Source organism: Portunus trituberculatus, chromosome 49 (genome assembly GCF_017591435.1).
Source record: "Portunus trituberculatus isolate SZX2019 chromosome 49, ASM1759143v1, whole genome shotgun sequence".
Classification (NCBI taxonomy): Eukaryota; Metazoa; Arthropoda; class Malacostraca; order Decapoda; family Portunidae; genus Portunus; species Portunus trituberculatus.
In genome coordinates, this window is record NC_059303.1 from 6,665,360 (window position 1) to 6,680,359 (window position 15,000).

The 15,000-nt window shown below is 38.1% G+C and overlaps 3 protein-coding genes across 6 annotated transcripts in view; 1 reads left to right on the plus strand and 2 right to left on the minus strand.

Moving 5' to 3' along the window:
* The window catches only part of LOC123499149 (U4/U6 small nuclear ribonucleoprotein Prp4-like), an 8,105-nt gene extending 245 nt beyond the window's left edge, over positions 1–7,860 (minus strand). The window contains exons 1-3 of the mRNA XM_045246819.1: positions 7,756–7,860; positions 2,206–2,517; positions 1–1,432 (exon numbers count right to left, since the gene is read on the minus strand). The exon at positions 1–1,432 is cut by the window's left edge and continues 245 nt beyond it. Of these exons, the coding sequence (XP_045102754.1) occupies positions 176–1,432; positions 2,206–2,505 (1,557 nt within the window). The 5' untranslated portion in view covers positions 2,506–2,517; positions 7,756–7,860 and the 3' untranslated portion in view covers positions 1–175. The remainder of the gene's footprint in view (positions 1,433–2,205; positions 2,518–7,755) is intronic.
* Positions 7,861–8,009: 149 nt separating this feature from the next.
* LOC123499151 (transmembrane protein 267-like) lies at positions 8,010–13,442 on the plus strand. 3 transcript variants are annotated; one of them, XM_045246824.1, is made up of 5 exons: positions 8,010–8,268; positions 8,353–8,443; positions 8,871–9,083; positions 9,445–9,691; positions 10,049–13,442. In XM_045246824.1, the coding sequence occupies exons 3-5, from the start codon at positions 8,980–8,982 to the stop codon at positions 10,379–10,381; spliced, it is 684 nt and encodes a 227-aa protein (XP_045102759.1). In that variant the 5' UTR covers positions 8,010–8,268; positions 8,353–8,443; positions 8,871–8,979; the 3' UTR covers positions 10,382–13,442. The 3 variants fall into 3 exon arrangements, with proteins under 3 accessions (XP_045102759.1, XP_045102758.1, XP_045102757.1); XM_045246823.1 differs by lacking the exon at positions 8,353–8,443; XM_045246822.1 differs by lacking the exon at positions 8,353–8,443 and having other exon boundaries at positions 8,011–8,311.
* Positions 10,523–15,000, minus strand: part of LOC123499150 (WD repeat-containing protein 74-like) — a 13,056-nt gene continuing 8,578 nt past the window's right edge. The window contains exons 7-9 of one of the 2 annotated variants that reach the window (XM_045246821.1): positions 13,761–13,968; positions 13,465–13,654; positions 10,523–10,599 (exon numbers count right to left, since the gene is read on the minus strand). In XM_045246821.1, coding sequence (XP_045102756.1) covers positions 13,466–13,654; positions 13,761–13,968 — 397 coding nt within the window. In that variant the 3' untranslated portion in view covers positions 10,523–10,599; position 13,465. Of the gene's footprint in view, positions 10,600–13,422; positions 13,655–13,760; positions 13,969–15,000 lie in introns of those variants that run through there. The other variant, XM_045246820.1, reaches the window with a different exon arrangement.

Here is a 15,000-nt window from a genome sequence, read left to right on the forward strand (position 1 = left end):
GATCAGTAAAAAATTGAAGTACAGTACTGCAAGATCAACACTTGCATCTCACATGAAAAAAACTATGCAATAGATTCTCAGTACAAAATTTGTCAACCAACCATAACAAATACATATGACTGGTTTATAAATATATACATATATGCATAATTTTATTTTCTTTATTTGAAATAGTTTAATCTGGACCCCAAATCTTAAATGTACGATCAAAGGAGCAAGTGGCAATAGTACCATCAACCGGTGAAATGTCAACTCCCATCACCTTCTGTCCATGACCTTCAAGTGCACGCATTGCCTGGAAGGAACCGTGACACCACAGCCGCACTGAGCCATCATAAGAGCATGTCACAATGTACTGGCCTCCCATTCGGTCATATCTAACACCAGTTATAATACCAGTATGTGAGGGAATGGTGTATGTGCATCGCCGCTGCCTTACATCCCATATCCTAGCTGTGTTGTCCTCACTCCCAGTCACTATGTGGTAACCATCAGGTGACCAATCAATGGCCAGCACAGGATTTTGATGCCCAGAGAGAAACATCATACATCGACCTGTCCTGAGGTCCCAGACACGCCCATATGAATCCATGCCTCCAGTTGCTGCTAATGACCCATCATTTTGAAATGCTATGCAATAAACAGGTTTTGAATGACCTTCCTGGAATAAAACTTCTTCTTGCAGCTCCAAGTCCCACAATCTCCAACTGTTGTCATGAACACATGCACCAAGAAATCTTCCACTTGGATGAAAACCAACTCGTGAGACACGGGATTCAAAAACTGGAAATTCAGCAATAGGTTCTTCACTACTTAGACTCCACAACTGAACACTACCGTCGCGTCCACTTGACACCAGATTTAGCGCACTTGGTTCCATGGATATTGTTGCACTAGGATGCCACACAACACTATCAACATAACAGTTATGACCCCTAAGAGTGTGTTCTATGACACACTGAGGTACCTGCCAAACCTTCACAAGTCCGCTCCATGAGCTTGTAGCCAAAAATTTCCCATTTGGGCTAAAGTTACAGTATGAGATTGGTCTTGAATCAGCATTTTGACTCCCCAAAAGACCAAAAGATCTTAATCGGTTTTGAACTTCTTGTCTCTTGGCAGTACGTGTTGCTTCTGGAACTTGGTAATTAAGATGCTCACTCTTTAGCCTGGCTCTCGCACGTGCTATGGAATAATTGACAAGAAACATCCGTGCTTCCTTCAAGGACTCTGGCCCTTCGTGGTACCAAGTTTCTTCTGGATGCTGCTGATCGTGTTCTGTAGTCTCTCTTTCCTGCTGCCCTGCTGCTGTCTTTTTCAAAGCGTCTTCCCCCAAGCGGGACAGTAACTCCTTCAACCGATTCCTTCGATCAGCAGGACCTTCACCAAACAAACAGATAGGCTCACCCAACAACCTCAGCTGTTGCTTGACCTATAAAAGAAAAGTCTCTTAGATATTCAAATTAAAAGTGTTTTACTATAACCTTACAAACTAAACATACAAGTCCCTTCTTATACAATTGGCCACATTCTAGCGAGATCCCTTAACACTGTCAATATTGACCAAGATAATAATTCTAAAACATTAATACTGAGCTTCACTTGGCTCATTCATTGGTGGCGGGGTTGGATGGTAGCGTTTTGTTTCTGTCTATGCTTAAGTGGACGCTGTCAAGCAGAAGAGATGAACCATTGTATGGAAAGACAGACAGACACAGTGTTGCACGTACATATTGATATTTTTAAAGTTCTAGTCTTCTATGTATGATATCCAAGGACATGATACAAAAGATGATTGAATTCATTATTACATTCTGTAGTCTAATAATGCTATACTATACTGCAAATTTGCAAATTATACATCTTTTATACTTCATGGAAAGAGACAAATCACCATGTAATATAATACACATGAAACACCAGCAAGATGTTGTGCCAGTGCTAGTGTCCCCAAGGTTGGCCCTGTGGGATACTGTGAATCACCACCTGTTTACATCACACCATCGCTGGCCTCCGATTGACTGACACCGCTCGCTACTGTGTAGTGGCTCTGACCACTACATATACATGTAAGATGTCATTACTTCTAAGTTCTATGATGCACACCTTTTTACACCATTCCAATAAATCAACCATGAATAATCATTGCCACAGAAATATATTGATATAGAAATGGATTACAGGTGGAAACAAAGTACAACCCACCTCGCTGTCATCTGTCGTCACGTGGATCATCCTGGCACGACGCTTCCTTTCAAACTCCTCCAGCAAAGCTTTCTTCTCGTCCAACATCTCTGGCTCATCCAATTCCATATACTCATTGCTGGTGTGAATATTAGATGCAGGGGCAGGGCTTCCTGGGGAGGCTGGCTGAGAGTCTTCTTCACCCCCAGCAGTATCCATAGGTGCATACCACTGGCGCTCTCCTCCACCACTGCTTGTCCCATTGCCTGTCCCACCACCTCCCCCACTCAGGGGGACAGGAGATTCTTCACCTTCGGACATTGCTGCTAGATTCTGGTATTATTGAAAAAACAACATGAGCATTATTCAACACATCTCCAATGTAGTATAGAAAGACAAGAGTATAATATTAGAAAGACATTATTGAGATTATGCTTTATGAGAATGTAATTACCATACTAATATAACAATCTAAGTACAAAATTAAGTCAATTATTTTGCTATAGGTGTTTAATTGTCATATATGTAAAAGTATTACACAACTTGTACATTAAAAAATCTTTAATTCTGATCATTTTGATGTGCTATGAATCAGTATGATAATACTATTGTTATGGAGACAAGCATTTGGGATGCACTTCCCAAAATCCTGCCAGATTTCATAATATGAGGATGTAGCTTTTATTGGGGGCAGGCAGTGTAGCTGAAAATTTAAGAATTAGACCTACAAGTAGCTTACAAATGATGTTGAAATGCATAAATATCTCAGGAAAGTCTTGGCATTGTCTTACATCTCTGCAAAGCATATTGATGAACTCTTCATAAGATTTTACAAAAAAGCAAACACCTCTCAAGCCCTTGTAAGTTTTCTACGCAGCCTGAAAACACTTGGATCTATTCCAACATTTGGTCTCTCAATGTGTGGTGTAAATTCGGTACATGCATCCATACAAATAATGTATTGGCACAACAAGCTAAGAAAGTGTTCACAGGACAACTCAGCTCTTTCTTGCTCATTAAGTTATTCAGTGACAAGGCCAAACAGTAGCAGCAAACTACCTCTAGCGGCCCACCAACCTGAGCATCAGTGCATCCAATTATTTTTCCCTAAAAATTTACCCTAATGAATTCCTTCTCATTTTTTTTTATCAGTGATCCAATTTATTAGATAATAAGACAATAGGATATATACCTGTATTCAATACTTATTAAATATTACCATAGTTTATTACAAATATAATAATTAAAATATGATTATAATATAGCTGTTACCAATATTTTATCATAAATGTAATTATCAAAATATGATTATAATATAGCTACTTATTAAAAACTGTGGATGGCTCACACATTCACTAAAATGACAAATTTGCTGCATGCTCTACAAAGGTGCCCTGGTGTAATTTCCTCATCCATGTACTGCTGCCATAGCTTAAAAAATTTTGTCTGGACCTGCCTTGAAGATTTCTTCTCATAGCGACTCAGCTTTACTTGTGTTAGCTACTAGGAAGATCTGCAGACTGACAATATTGGTTTCTTTGTACAGCAGCTTGATGAGTTTATATAAGTTCAGACTTGGGAATGATTTGCTGTCAATTCGATGGTGCCACCCTTCAACACAATCAATAGTTCTTGTGGAAAATCCAAAGACACACCATGATGATACTAGATAGATACAGCTGTGAGTTCATGTGCCAAGGATATAGCTCATCAGGGGCAGCAGAGCAGGTGTGGCTTGGACTGAAGACTTTCATATACATGCTGGATATACTCAGCAGGCAAGTACAGCAGGACTAGAATTTGATGGATGTATGTATGAACAGATCCACGTTTTTGATATGCCACCTTCAATCCACAATCAACAACCCACCTGGGTCCAGTGGAAAGTAAAGCCTTGGATTTTGACAAGACTAGTGCATTAAAAACTTAGAGACAAAAATCATGATTAACAAATACATCAGCCGCGATAATGTTGTTGAGGGAATTTTCCCCCGAATGCTAACACTCCTGTTTAGGCAAATTTTCCAAAGCCATAACATTGTTTTGACACTCGATTTGGCTTATGTGCTCTCAACTCTGACATGCACAACTTGGTTCACGAACTAGACTCGTCCATAAGTCAACTAAACTTGTAACTTTGCAAGTGCATCTCCTCTCAAACAGAAAGGTAATAAGATAACATATCTAATACATAAAAATATAAAGATCTATGAGCAGCACAATATAGGTGGGAGATCTGCAAGAAGTTAACTGACATCATGCTCCTCCCATATTGCAGTGTGGACTTGATTAACACATTTACCGCCATATGTACCACCGATGGTACATTTCATACCTTCAGTAACCGCCACATGTACCACCGGTGGTACATTAATGAGTTTTTTTTGTTCCTTTTCAATCAGTATTTCTAACAATACAATAGACAAAATGCAAACACAAATATTTTAAGTGATAGTTTATTGATCAATTTCTTCAAAAATATAGCATTGAAAGATATTAATACATAGGAAATGTTTATTTTTTTCCATAAAATGAAAACTATTTTTTTTTATAAACACAGTGTTCTTTCAGTTTAATTTGCATTTCCTTACATTCTATAGCAAAAAAGTAGCAAATTAAGAATTATCAAACATTATTTTTCACTCATCAAAGTACAAAAATGAAAAATTACCACATAAAAGATTACCACATAAAAGCAAAGTCCTTGAAAAAAAAATATATAATCATCTGATGCAATCACTCATGATACCCATCACAAAATAAATTTCCTTGTAACAACTAGAATGCTTGTATCCTATTTATAGCAAGACAAATGATTTTTTTTTTTTTCCCTACAAACACTTTCTTTATTCAGAGTGAATTCTTTCAAAACATGAGATACACAGATGTGGACTGCCATCACATTGATTACACACAGTTTTTACTCTCCTAGCTTTTGCAGCTGCAGTTGCACTTCCTTCATTTAGACTAAGGGTCTGATAGCACCCTCTGCACCTTTTTCTTGTTGTTCTACATTGACCTTGCAATTCAACAAGGAAATGAGATGATCTTTTACCTCCCAGAGAGAGAGAGAGAGACTCTCTTCCAATGCTTATTTTCTCTGTTGGAGTTCTTGTGGTAAGAGAAAGAACTAAAGACTCCCGGAATTCCTTCATTGAAAAGGCTTTCTTTGCATGATACTTATTAACTTATTTGTTTCATCATTTGAGCTACAAGTGCATCATAAAATTTTATGACTACTGGTGGTTCATGTGGCGCTGCTGAGGTGCTCAGACTAATGTATCGCCATATGTACCACCCGTGTAACAAGACTTTGACAGGTCTAAGAGAATCTATTTGAGGAGCAAAATGCATACCCAGATTCTCGCTCCGCTGCTACCACAGCACTGACCGTTGGAGCGTGGTAAACATCATGGCACCACGGGGGAATTCCCGAACTGCCTTATGGCGGTTAACGTGTTAAAAGCATTTGTTCTTTTTCAGGCACTGTAATTTCATGGTTTAGTGCCCATGTTTTGTATTACTATACTGTGCTTGAAGGAAGTATATCAAATTCATATTACAATTTTACCAGGTGTTTGTGTTAAATATACAATGGGCCAAGGTAGGAAGGATGATGCGAATAATTATGGACCGATCAGTTTAACTAGTATAGTATGTAAGATACTAGAGAAAATCATTAAGGGTAGTATTTGGAAGCATCTAAATGAGAATAGATTAATTAGAGATACCCAACATGGCTTTAGATCAGGGAGGTCCTGTCTTACAAATTAGCTTGATATCTTAGAATATATTACCAAGGAGTTAGATGATGGAAATAACATAGATGTTATATATCTAGATTTTAGCAAGGCGTTTGATAAGGTACCGCATAGGAGGCTAGTGTACAAATTGAGACTAGTACATGGGATAGGGGTTAGGTTAGTTGATTGGATTAGTGAATGGCTTTCTGATAGGAAACAGAGAGTAGTATTAAATGGGGCAATGTCTGAGTGGAAGGAAGTGGTTAGTGGGGTACCCCAAGGATCAGTGCTAGGACCTCTTCTTTTCTTGGTGTACATTAACGATTTAGATATAGGAATTAGTAGCAAAGTATCAAAGTTTGCAGATGATACTAAGATAGCATGTGCAGTACAGGGTGAAAAGGACAATTACAGAATACAACGAGACCTGGACAGGCTGATAGCATGGGCAGACAGGTGGCAGATGGAGTTTAATTCTAAAAAGTGTCAGGTTATGCATTTAGGTAAAGACAACACAAACTTTAGCTATGAGATGGAGGGATGTTGGCTAGAGGCAGTAGAGGAAGGAAAGGATTTAGGAGTAGTGATAGACAGGACTATGAAATTTTCAAAGCAATGTTTAGAAGCAAGAAATAGGGCAAATAGGATCCTGGGTTTTATAAATAGAAATGTTAGTTATAAAAGTAAGGAAGTGGTGCGTAGCTTATATAATTCCTATGTTAGGCCCCATTTAGAGTATTGCATACAGGCCTGGTCACCCCATTATAGGCAGGATATCAACATGTTAGAAGCAGTTCAGAGAAGAGCAACTAGGATGATACCAGCATTAAAGCGCCTGGAGTATAGAGATAGATTAAAGGAATTAAACATGTTTTCATTTGAGAGGAGATGTATAAGAGGGATATGATAGAGTTATTTAAAATGTTCTCAGATACAAACTACATAGATGTGAGATCTTTCTTTACCTTAGAGGAGGGAAATAGAACTAGAAATCATGGCAGGAAGATTAGAAAGCAAGGCTGCAGGTTAGATATAAGAAAATATTTCTTAAGTCATAGGGTGGTAGACTTCTGGAATGCATTGCCAGAGAGGGTTGTAAATAGCACTAGTTTGACAATGTTTTAAAACAGATTAGATAAGCACTTAAATTTATTAGATTTATAATTATGTATAGCACTGCATGATAGTTTTTATAAGAAATTTACTATAGTTAAACAAGACATGATCCCCATCTATGGGTATCACAAATTGTAGAGGCATTCGCTGTAGGACTTAGCCCTGTTAATGGGCCAAATATTTAGAATTAGTATATAATGTATTGTGTACTTGTAAGTGTATCTTTAAGTACTGATGACGAGGTCGCTGTGCGACTGATACAGGATAACCTAGATGGGCCCTGGTGGCCCTTTGTTATCCTATTATTTATGTTATGTTATGTTAGCATGTAGTGGTCCAACTTAGTCGTGGGGCGCGTTGACTAGCACTCTTCCTAGCCATCACCACCCTGACCCGCCTGACACACGAGTGCCAAGCTAAACACGCCCTCACCAACCCCCGCACACCACTCATTAGATCAATCACAACGATATAAATCACATTACAGATATAATGAAACGACATTAACGTTTTTCATCTGAGGGCAGAGTTAAATTATGATCAGTGCAGTTCACAAATTTAACTGCAGATTCTTTCATTAGGTGGATCACTTGAAAAAGTCATATTGTACCAACAAATACAGGCAATGGCCTGAAGTTAGTAATGCAAAATGATATCCCGTTAACCCTGTAACACACACACCACAGAGAAGTACATAGGAATCAACACTCACCACGGGGAACCCAAGCTGTGCTCCTCGCCGCCACACCACAGCTCAACACAAGTACACAACACAACACACCGCTACCGCCTAAACACCCTTACTATAAAACAATGTGACACTACTCACCTTAATTTCACATCTACTGTCTTAAAAACATATTACTTGGTATATATATCATGTTTGATATATGGAATGTAAAAATAAAAGTCAAACTAAATAAAACATATAAAAACGTTTCATATAAATCTTAAGCGAAAAACTAATATTTTATCTTACGTGAGTAGGACAAAGTAATGATGTACAAAATTCCATATGTTCTAACAGTGAGCACAATCTAAAATATCTTCATATTAAATTGTAATCCTGTTGACTGGTTGACGTTGAGTCGGATTCGTTGAGTGTTTACAGATCTCATTGACCGATGGATAGTTGAAAAAGAAAAAAATGCAAGAATACAAGCAAATTTAACATATTCCATTTTATGAACTTAAAGAAGCTTTTAAAGATGTGGAAAGGCTGGAGGTAATGAATGATGAATGGTCCTCGTGTAGGTCGTTTCCCTAAAGTAAGTGTCCTTCCTTCACTAACAGCTGATTTCTTTGACAGTAAAGACAACATATTGGTACAGGATACGTAGAATGTCAAGCATTGGATCGACCCTAAATGACAGTAAAAACTATCTGTTGGTGTGTTGATTGTAAGTGACTGGACAGTTTTTCAAATTCTGAAGTTTTCTTACTGCCATTTCAGCCAATACCCCATATTTAATCAGGGTCTACATCTCACTGTTTGGAGTATTTCTATTTCCATATTGCCCTCTAGGAAATTAATTAAGTTTACTTTATGACAGCATACAGGGAGACGGGAAAATCCCCTCTTAAGAATAAAAAAAAAGATAAATAATAGGTTAGTTAACCTTATCCAGGACAGGCAAAACCCCTTGGTCAGGAGCTTACAAGAAATTAGGATAGGTTAGTTTTGGCTTGAGGAGGGTATCCAGTAAATTACAATGGATTTGATGGGACTAAGTACAAGTTGAAATGGTAAATTTACCCTAAAGTGAATTCATAATTGTATCTTGAGATCCTCTATTTTATAATCATTTGGCCCATCTTTTGATTCAGGGAATGTGATGGAAGAATCCAAGTCTCACTTTCTCACTGGTCAATAAGCACTGACCAGCATCTGACATGAAGACATACTGAAGAGCAACCATCCAGTGTTAGACGAAGCATGATTTCCAAGAGCCAACTGCTAGTGACATGGGCAGGCCTCTTGATATCTGCATGGCCCTTAGACATGGTGGTGGAAAGTTTTGTACAGAGACTTCCTCCTAAGTAAGAGTCATATTTGACATGAATTGTAAACTATGAAATTAAATCAGTATTGTTCATATATTTTTGGACAAGAAATCAGCTTGAATTCACTAAAGGTTTGATTTCCTGTAACACCCCTAATGGTTGTGGTTGGAAAATTTATCAATAAGAAGCAGTACAAAAATTTTTTCTTCTGAATCAAATTTTGACCCCCATCACTTTGTGACTACAATACTTCTTAACTCTGGCACTGCATCAGCAGGACAATGTTATGGTAACTAATAATAGATGACAAACAATTTGAGTTGTGTTCCCGAGGATAGTATTGCAGACTATGAATAAGTTTCTGAGGAATGGTATTATATGACATATTTTCTTTTAGGTCACTCCTGAGAGCCACAGACACAGTTGTTCATGGACTGATTGGAGGCTTTTCTTACTTGATGGCTTGCATCATCTGTCCTGACCTGGTGCTACATATATTCAGGTGTCTTCCTTTCCTTCGATTTGGTTCTGGAACTAATAAACATGAAGCACTTGATACACTCTTCAGTTTCTGTGTTGCCTTCATGATCTCCTGTTGTGTTGATTTGGATCACATCATTATGGATGTGATGCAAATTAAAAGAGTAAGTAGGTAATGATCTTTTGCATGATAGACTTTAAAAGCAACACTCCTTATTATCATGATACAGACCTCAATTTCAAGAGATACATATGATTCAATGGGAATATTTTTAGACCACTGGCACTGAGTAATAAATTTTTCCTGTAACATTGTTTTGAAAATTGAGAACAGCTCTTTAAATTTATTTAGATACCTGAATACCAACAATTTACATGTTCATGTAGTTTTCTTAAGTAAAACACTAATGACTGAATTTTAGATGTTGTAGTTTTATAAGTATATTTAATATTGATGTAGATGATATAGACATAAATAAGTATGTATGTATCTTAACATTAACACCAAGCTTTCCCTCCAGATGCCGTTCCAAAGAGGATGGTTCCACCTTTCCTTATTTCCACTAGGTTTGACCATTATTTTCTATTTATCAGCACTTCCATTTCACTCACAATATTGTGTAATAAGTGCTACACTTTCCATATTATGCATCTTGAGCCATCACATACGAGATGGAGTACATCATGGATTAGATTTTTATCCTTTCGGAACCACTCCAGTACTACCATATTGGCTTTACATTATTCTTACTCTCACTTTACCAATATCAAGCAGTTATCTATCATCGTCTCTTATCCGACAATTGAAACCTTCACTTGATTCACTAACTCAGAGTAGTATGCATATGGTTTGAATTCTGAATCATGTCATTATATTTAAAAGTAGGTGCCAGGGCCAACCCAAGGGACTTGATAACAGCTCTTTAAACTACACACAGTGATGAATGTACGTAATAACCATCATGAAACAGTAGTGTACATACTAATTTAATTGTAGCTAAATTCCTTTTTATTTGAGTTTGCTGTGATCACATTCATTCTCTTGTGAAACTGTCAGCCGCTGCTCTGTAATCTGTAATGTAGAATATAACTTCTTTTTTATATGATAGGGAACAAAAAACTGTGATAAAAAGAAAAAAAAAAAAAAAAAGTTAAATAGGTAGTAACCAGAAGGGGACTCCAAGGATGGTAAAGGAGCCATCTGACTGTTGAGTGATTGAAAACTAAGTTGCGGCAAACCAAAAATGATGATTGGTTATTCATTGAAATAAGCCCCACAGTAATTTGAATGTTATTATATTAGCAACTTGCTCCTCTTCTTTAACAAAAATTACTAAGGATTACCATATCTAAACTGTCCCCATTCATGCAAAATTTCTAATATGTACTACACCTTAATCTCTATCCCAGTTTCATTGGTAAGAACAGCTTCATTATCTCTGTTAGCTGCCTGCCTGTTTGAAGCCTTTCAACAAAATAACTACCTAAGAAGGAAATTAAATAGGCTTTCCATCATCTTAATGAAAAAAAGCAAAAAGCACAAACTTAACTGCTAGGTTTTCAAGATTCTAGCTTTATTTTGGGAGGAAATATAAAAAGAAGAGAAGTTTAACTTGAAAGCTTTTCAGTTGTTCAAATTTCCATCCTTTTTCAAATGTTAAGTCTGATTACTTTTGTGAGAGCTTAGTGTGTCCAGTATATGGTGAATTAATGTCTACTGTAGCTTATGCTTCTTATCAGAAACTAAACAATATCCTGGTTTTAATTTGATGTCATCATGTTAATGTTTTGTTTTGTATATCATTTGTTACTAAACTTCATTATTTCTATGGACTCATCATTCCATGACTCTAATGATATTGTTGTGAAAAAGAGAGAGAGAGAGAGAGAGAGAGAGAGAGAGAGAGAGAGAGAGAGAGAGAGAGAGAGAGAGAGAGAGAGAGAGAGAGAGAGAGAGAGAGAGAGAGAGAGAGAGACTGAGACTGACTGACTGACCTTGATAGTGGCCAATGATGCAATGCTCTTTCTCTCACTAAGATAACTTAACACATACACACACACAGTGGAGTATTGAATTATTTATAAGACAAAGAGAGGAGAAATGAGAGTGATATGAAAGTGATGGTGTTTTGCAAGAGTGGTGTATATGGATTATGGACATCAGTTGTCATTCCCCTTGAGAAAGTTCAAAGAATTAAGTGCCACAGTAATTTAATTAAGAATAATTGTATTGTCCATTTCCATGCTTTTTCCTTAATTTGTATTTAATGCACTTATTTACTAATGTATTTCTTTATCTAAGTTGTATCTGCATGAATAAACAGCAAAATTAAATTTGCTATACTGAATACAAAGCTGCATTTGAAAACTTATTACAAGAAAATAACTAGAAAGGAAAGATATATACAGTGCTCACCATAAACATTGTTGCACCCCTCTCCCACGTTGTGCCAGGTAATATAAACATGTACTGCATCCAAAGAAATTTATTAAACTTACAACTAATACTTTGTTGGCTTCCCTTGATGTCTCCTGCACTCTTCCAAACAAGCTAGAAAGTTATCTGCCAGCACCATGAGATAGGAGCAAATATGTTCTAAAGGTGGTGAAGCACAGCTTGGAGTTTGGCTACAGTTGAACAGTCATGGCTGCGTAACTCCCATTTTATTATTGCCCACAAATTTCCTATTGGTTTCAGAGCCAGGGAATTAGCTGGCCAGTCTTGAAGAATGGCACACAGCAGTCTCTCAGCTACTGCTTCACTGACTTCGCAGTACAGCACAGTGCACCGTCCTGCGCGAAGGTGGAGGCCTGACACATCTTGAAAGACCCCAGTAGAAGCTCGAGGTAGTTCCCCCAATTCATTGTGGTGTTTCTGGGTAACACCACGAGGCTCCCCACCCCGTGGTAGGAAAAGCATCCCCACACCATTAACAAATCAGTGAATCTTATGGCAGAAGCAGTGTAGCAGTGGTCATGGGGGTCGCTGCCTCACACGCGACCTTAACTGCTGGCTGTTCCTATGAATCTTGACTCGTCACTCCACAGCACGCCACACCACTGTTTGATGGTCCAGTCTTTCATCCTCTCACAAAGTGCAAGCCTCTTCTCTCGCTGGGGCACAGCCACAATAACCTCAGGCTTGGGCCACGCCGCATAGCTCAAGTACTGAAGGTCGTTGTCGATGAGGTGCAATAATGTCCTCCGACACATTACTCAGCAATCCCAAGATGTTTTCCCTGATTTTCCTGGCAGAAAGTCATAGATTGCATTCAACTTCAAGGTGTACCACTCTCAGGGTTTGGAGAGAAGTTTTGCGGGTGTTTCCTGGTGGTTTCTTCTTGGCGAGTATGCTGTTATAACCGAGTTCAGCCATACGCTTCACATATCATTAAACTTGATGGACAATGACACCTGTCTGGTCAGAGATAGCCTTTGTGGAGTGACCATCCTTGTGGAGAGCTGAGATGGCTGTGATGTCATCCCATGGCAAGATCTGGTAGCAAACCATTGTCCAAGAAAACAACTAAATAGCAGAGTAACTGCAAGCCAGTCTGGGGGGTAACACGGGAGGCCAGTAACAGAATGCTCACCAGTGAGAGTGATTGAGAGGCGCTGATCACTTCTCGCCATTGCAAATTGCCCGATACCCAGGCTGAGATGCCAGATGTATAATGATTAAATCTAAAGCACCTGATGCCCACCAAGGAAATCGCACACATTTTGATCCCTCAAGCAATTGCCATGGTCTCTGGCAACAATGTTTATGACAAGCACTGTATATGAATTAGCTACCTAGAATTAATTAATTCAAGAAAATTATGTGAATTATAAATCATGCATCTATGTCAGTACACTATGTAATTCAAAATGTGTAGTATGAAAGTACAAAAAATATATTTACTAACAGATTTATTTAGTTTTTCACATAATATACCTTAAATTGTTAAAGAATCCCATTCAGCATCTGTGACTTTATTGTTTGGTTTAGATACTTTGATCTTTGCTTCTGGTTTGGCTTCTTGGTTTGGCATTTTTCTTTTTGCAGTATTGGCTCCTTTGATAAAGTCCATTTCTTCCAAGTTTTCACGAACTAAGAGACAATTCAGCCTAGACTTCAGGTATTCCTGTAAAAGGCAAAAGATTCAGTGGAATACTTTGTGACAAAATACAAACTAATACATTTAGTAGTGAAGAATATTTTAGTTGCATGTCAAAGGAACAGATGCTTACCTTAAACACCAGTTTTCTTGATGCTAAGTTATGAACTCTCAAAAAGCGATCTAAGGAAACAGAGAACACAAGAGGCTGCTTAGGGTGAACCACAACATCTCGCACAGCCCCAGCAAAGCCTTTATAGACGTGTACAGGTTCCTCAGGCTTGCGTCCTCTCAAATCAAAGAGTCCTAAGCGGCCATGAGCTGTTCCAACAACAACTTGCCTGGAAAAAGAAACATAAAGTGCCTTAAAGAATGCACACCTGCAAAACTTGGAACAAGAATAAAAGAAAATCAGGTATGCCCAAAACAAAAGGGAATTTCTTATACATAGTGGGTTCGGGTTTGAGTACATTTTTTTTGTACTTGAATGCAAGTACAATTACATGATGAATATTTCCAAGTACAAGTACTTTTAGTACTGTACTCGAATCTTAGTAAAAGTATTTCTTATTAATTTAACTTTTTTTGTTCATCAGCATAGTGTAATTCACCACGGTCGCCTGCTGGTCACCCAGCCAGACTTCCCCATTACGGAGCAAGCTCAGAGCTCATAGACCGATCTTCGGGTAGGACTGAGACCACAACACACTCCACACACCGGGAAAGCGAGGCCACAACCCCTCGAGTTACATCCCGTACCTATTTACTGCTAGGTGAACAGGGGCTACACATAAACACGTTAACCGCGTTTGGCAACTCAGCACACTCGCTCGCAGGCCGTAACCTTCATTACCCGACCACGCCAGTGTCCATTGGACTTTTGCAGAGAGAAGAGGTATATATCATTGTGAGAGCGCGGCCTCTAGTATAGAGCGTAAAAATCCATGGTACAAATATATACCGAATCGTGGACCAGTAATGTTTTTTCCCTTCTATTGTGTATTAGTACACCAGTGTGCCAGGCATGGGCTGTAGCATATGATAATATATTCTTGACACTATCAACAGTACCTGAGTAAGGTGGAATGAAAAACAGAAAAGGAGAAGAGATTGTAAAACCTGAAAGTGTCATTGAGTACAATAAAGCAAAAAAAAAGTGTTGATGTTGCTGATCAACTCAATTCCTACTACTCACCACTATACAAATCAAGAAAGTGGTACAAGAAGCTGGCTCTGGAAATGATTGCTGAGTTATCAGTGACAAATCCTCAAATTCTATACAATAAATACTGCTCAGCAAAACAAGTATGCCTAAAAACCTTCATAGAATCAGTAATTCTCTCTCTTACTAAAAACATTCCTGAGGAAATTAC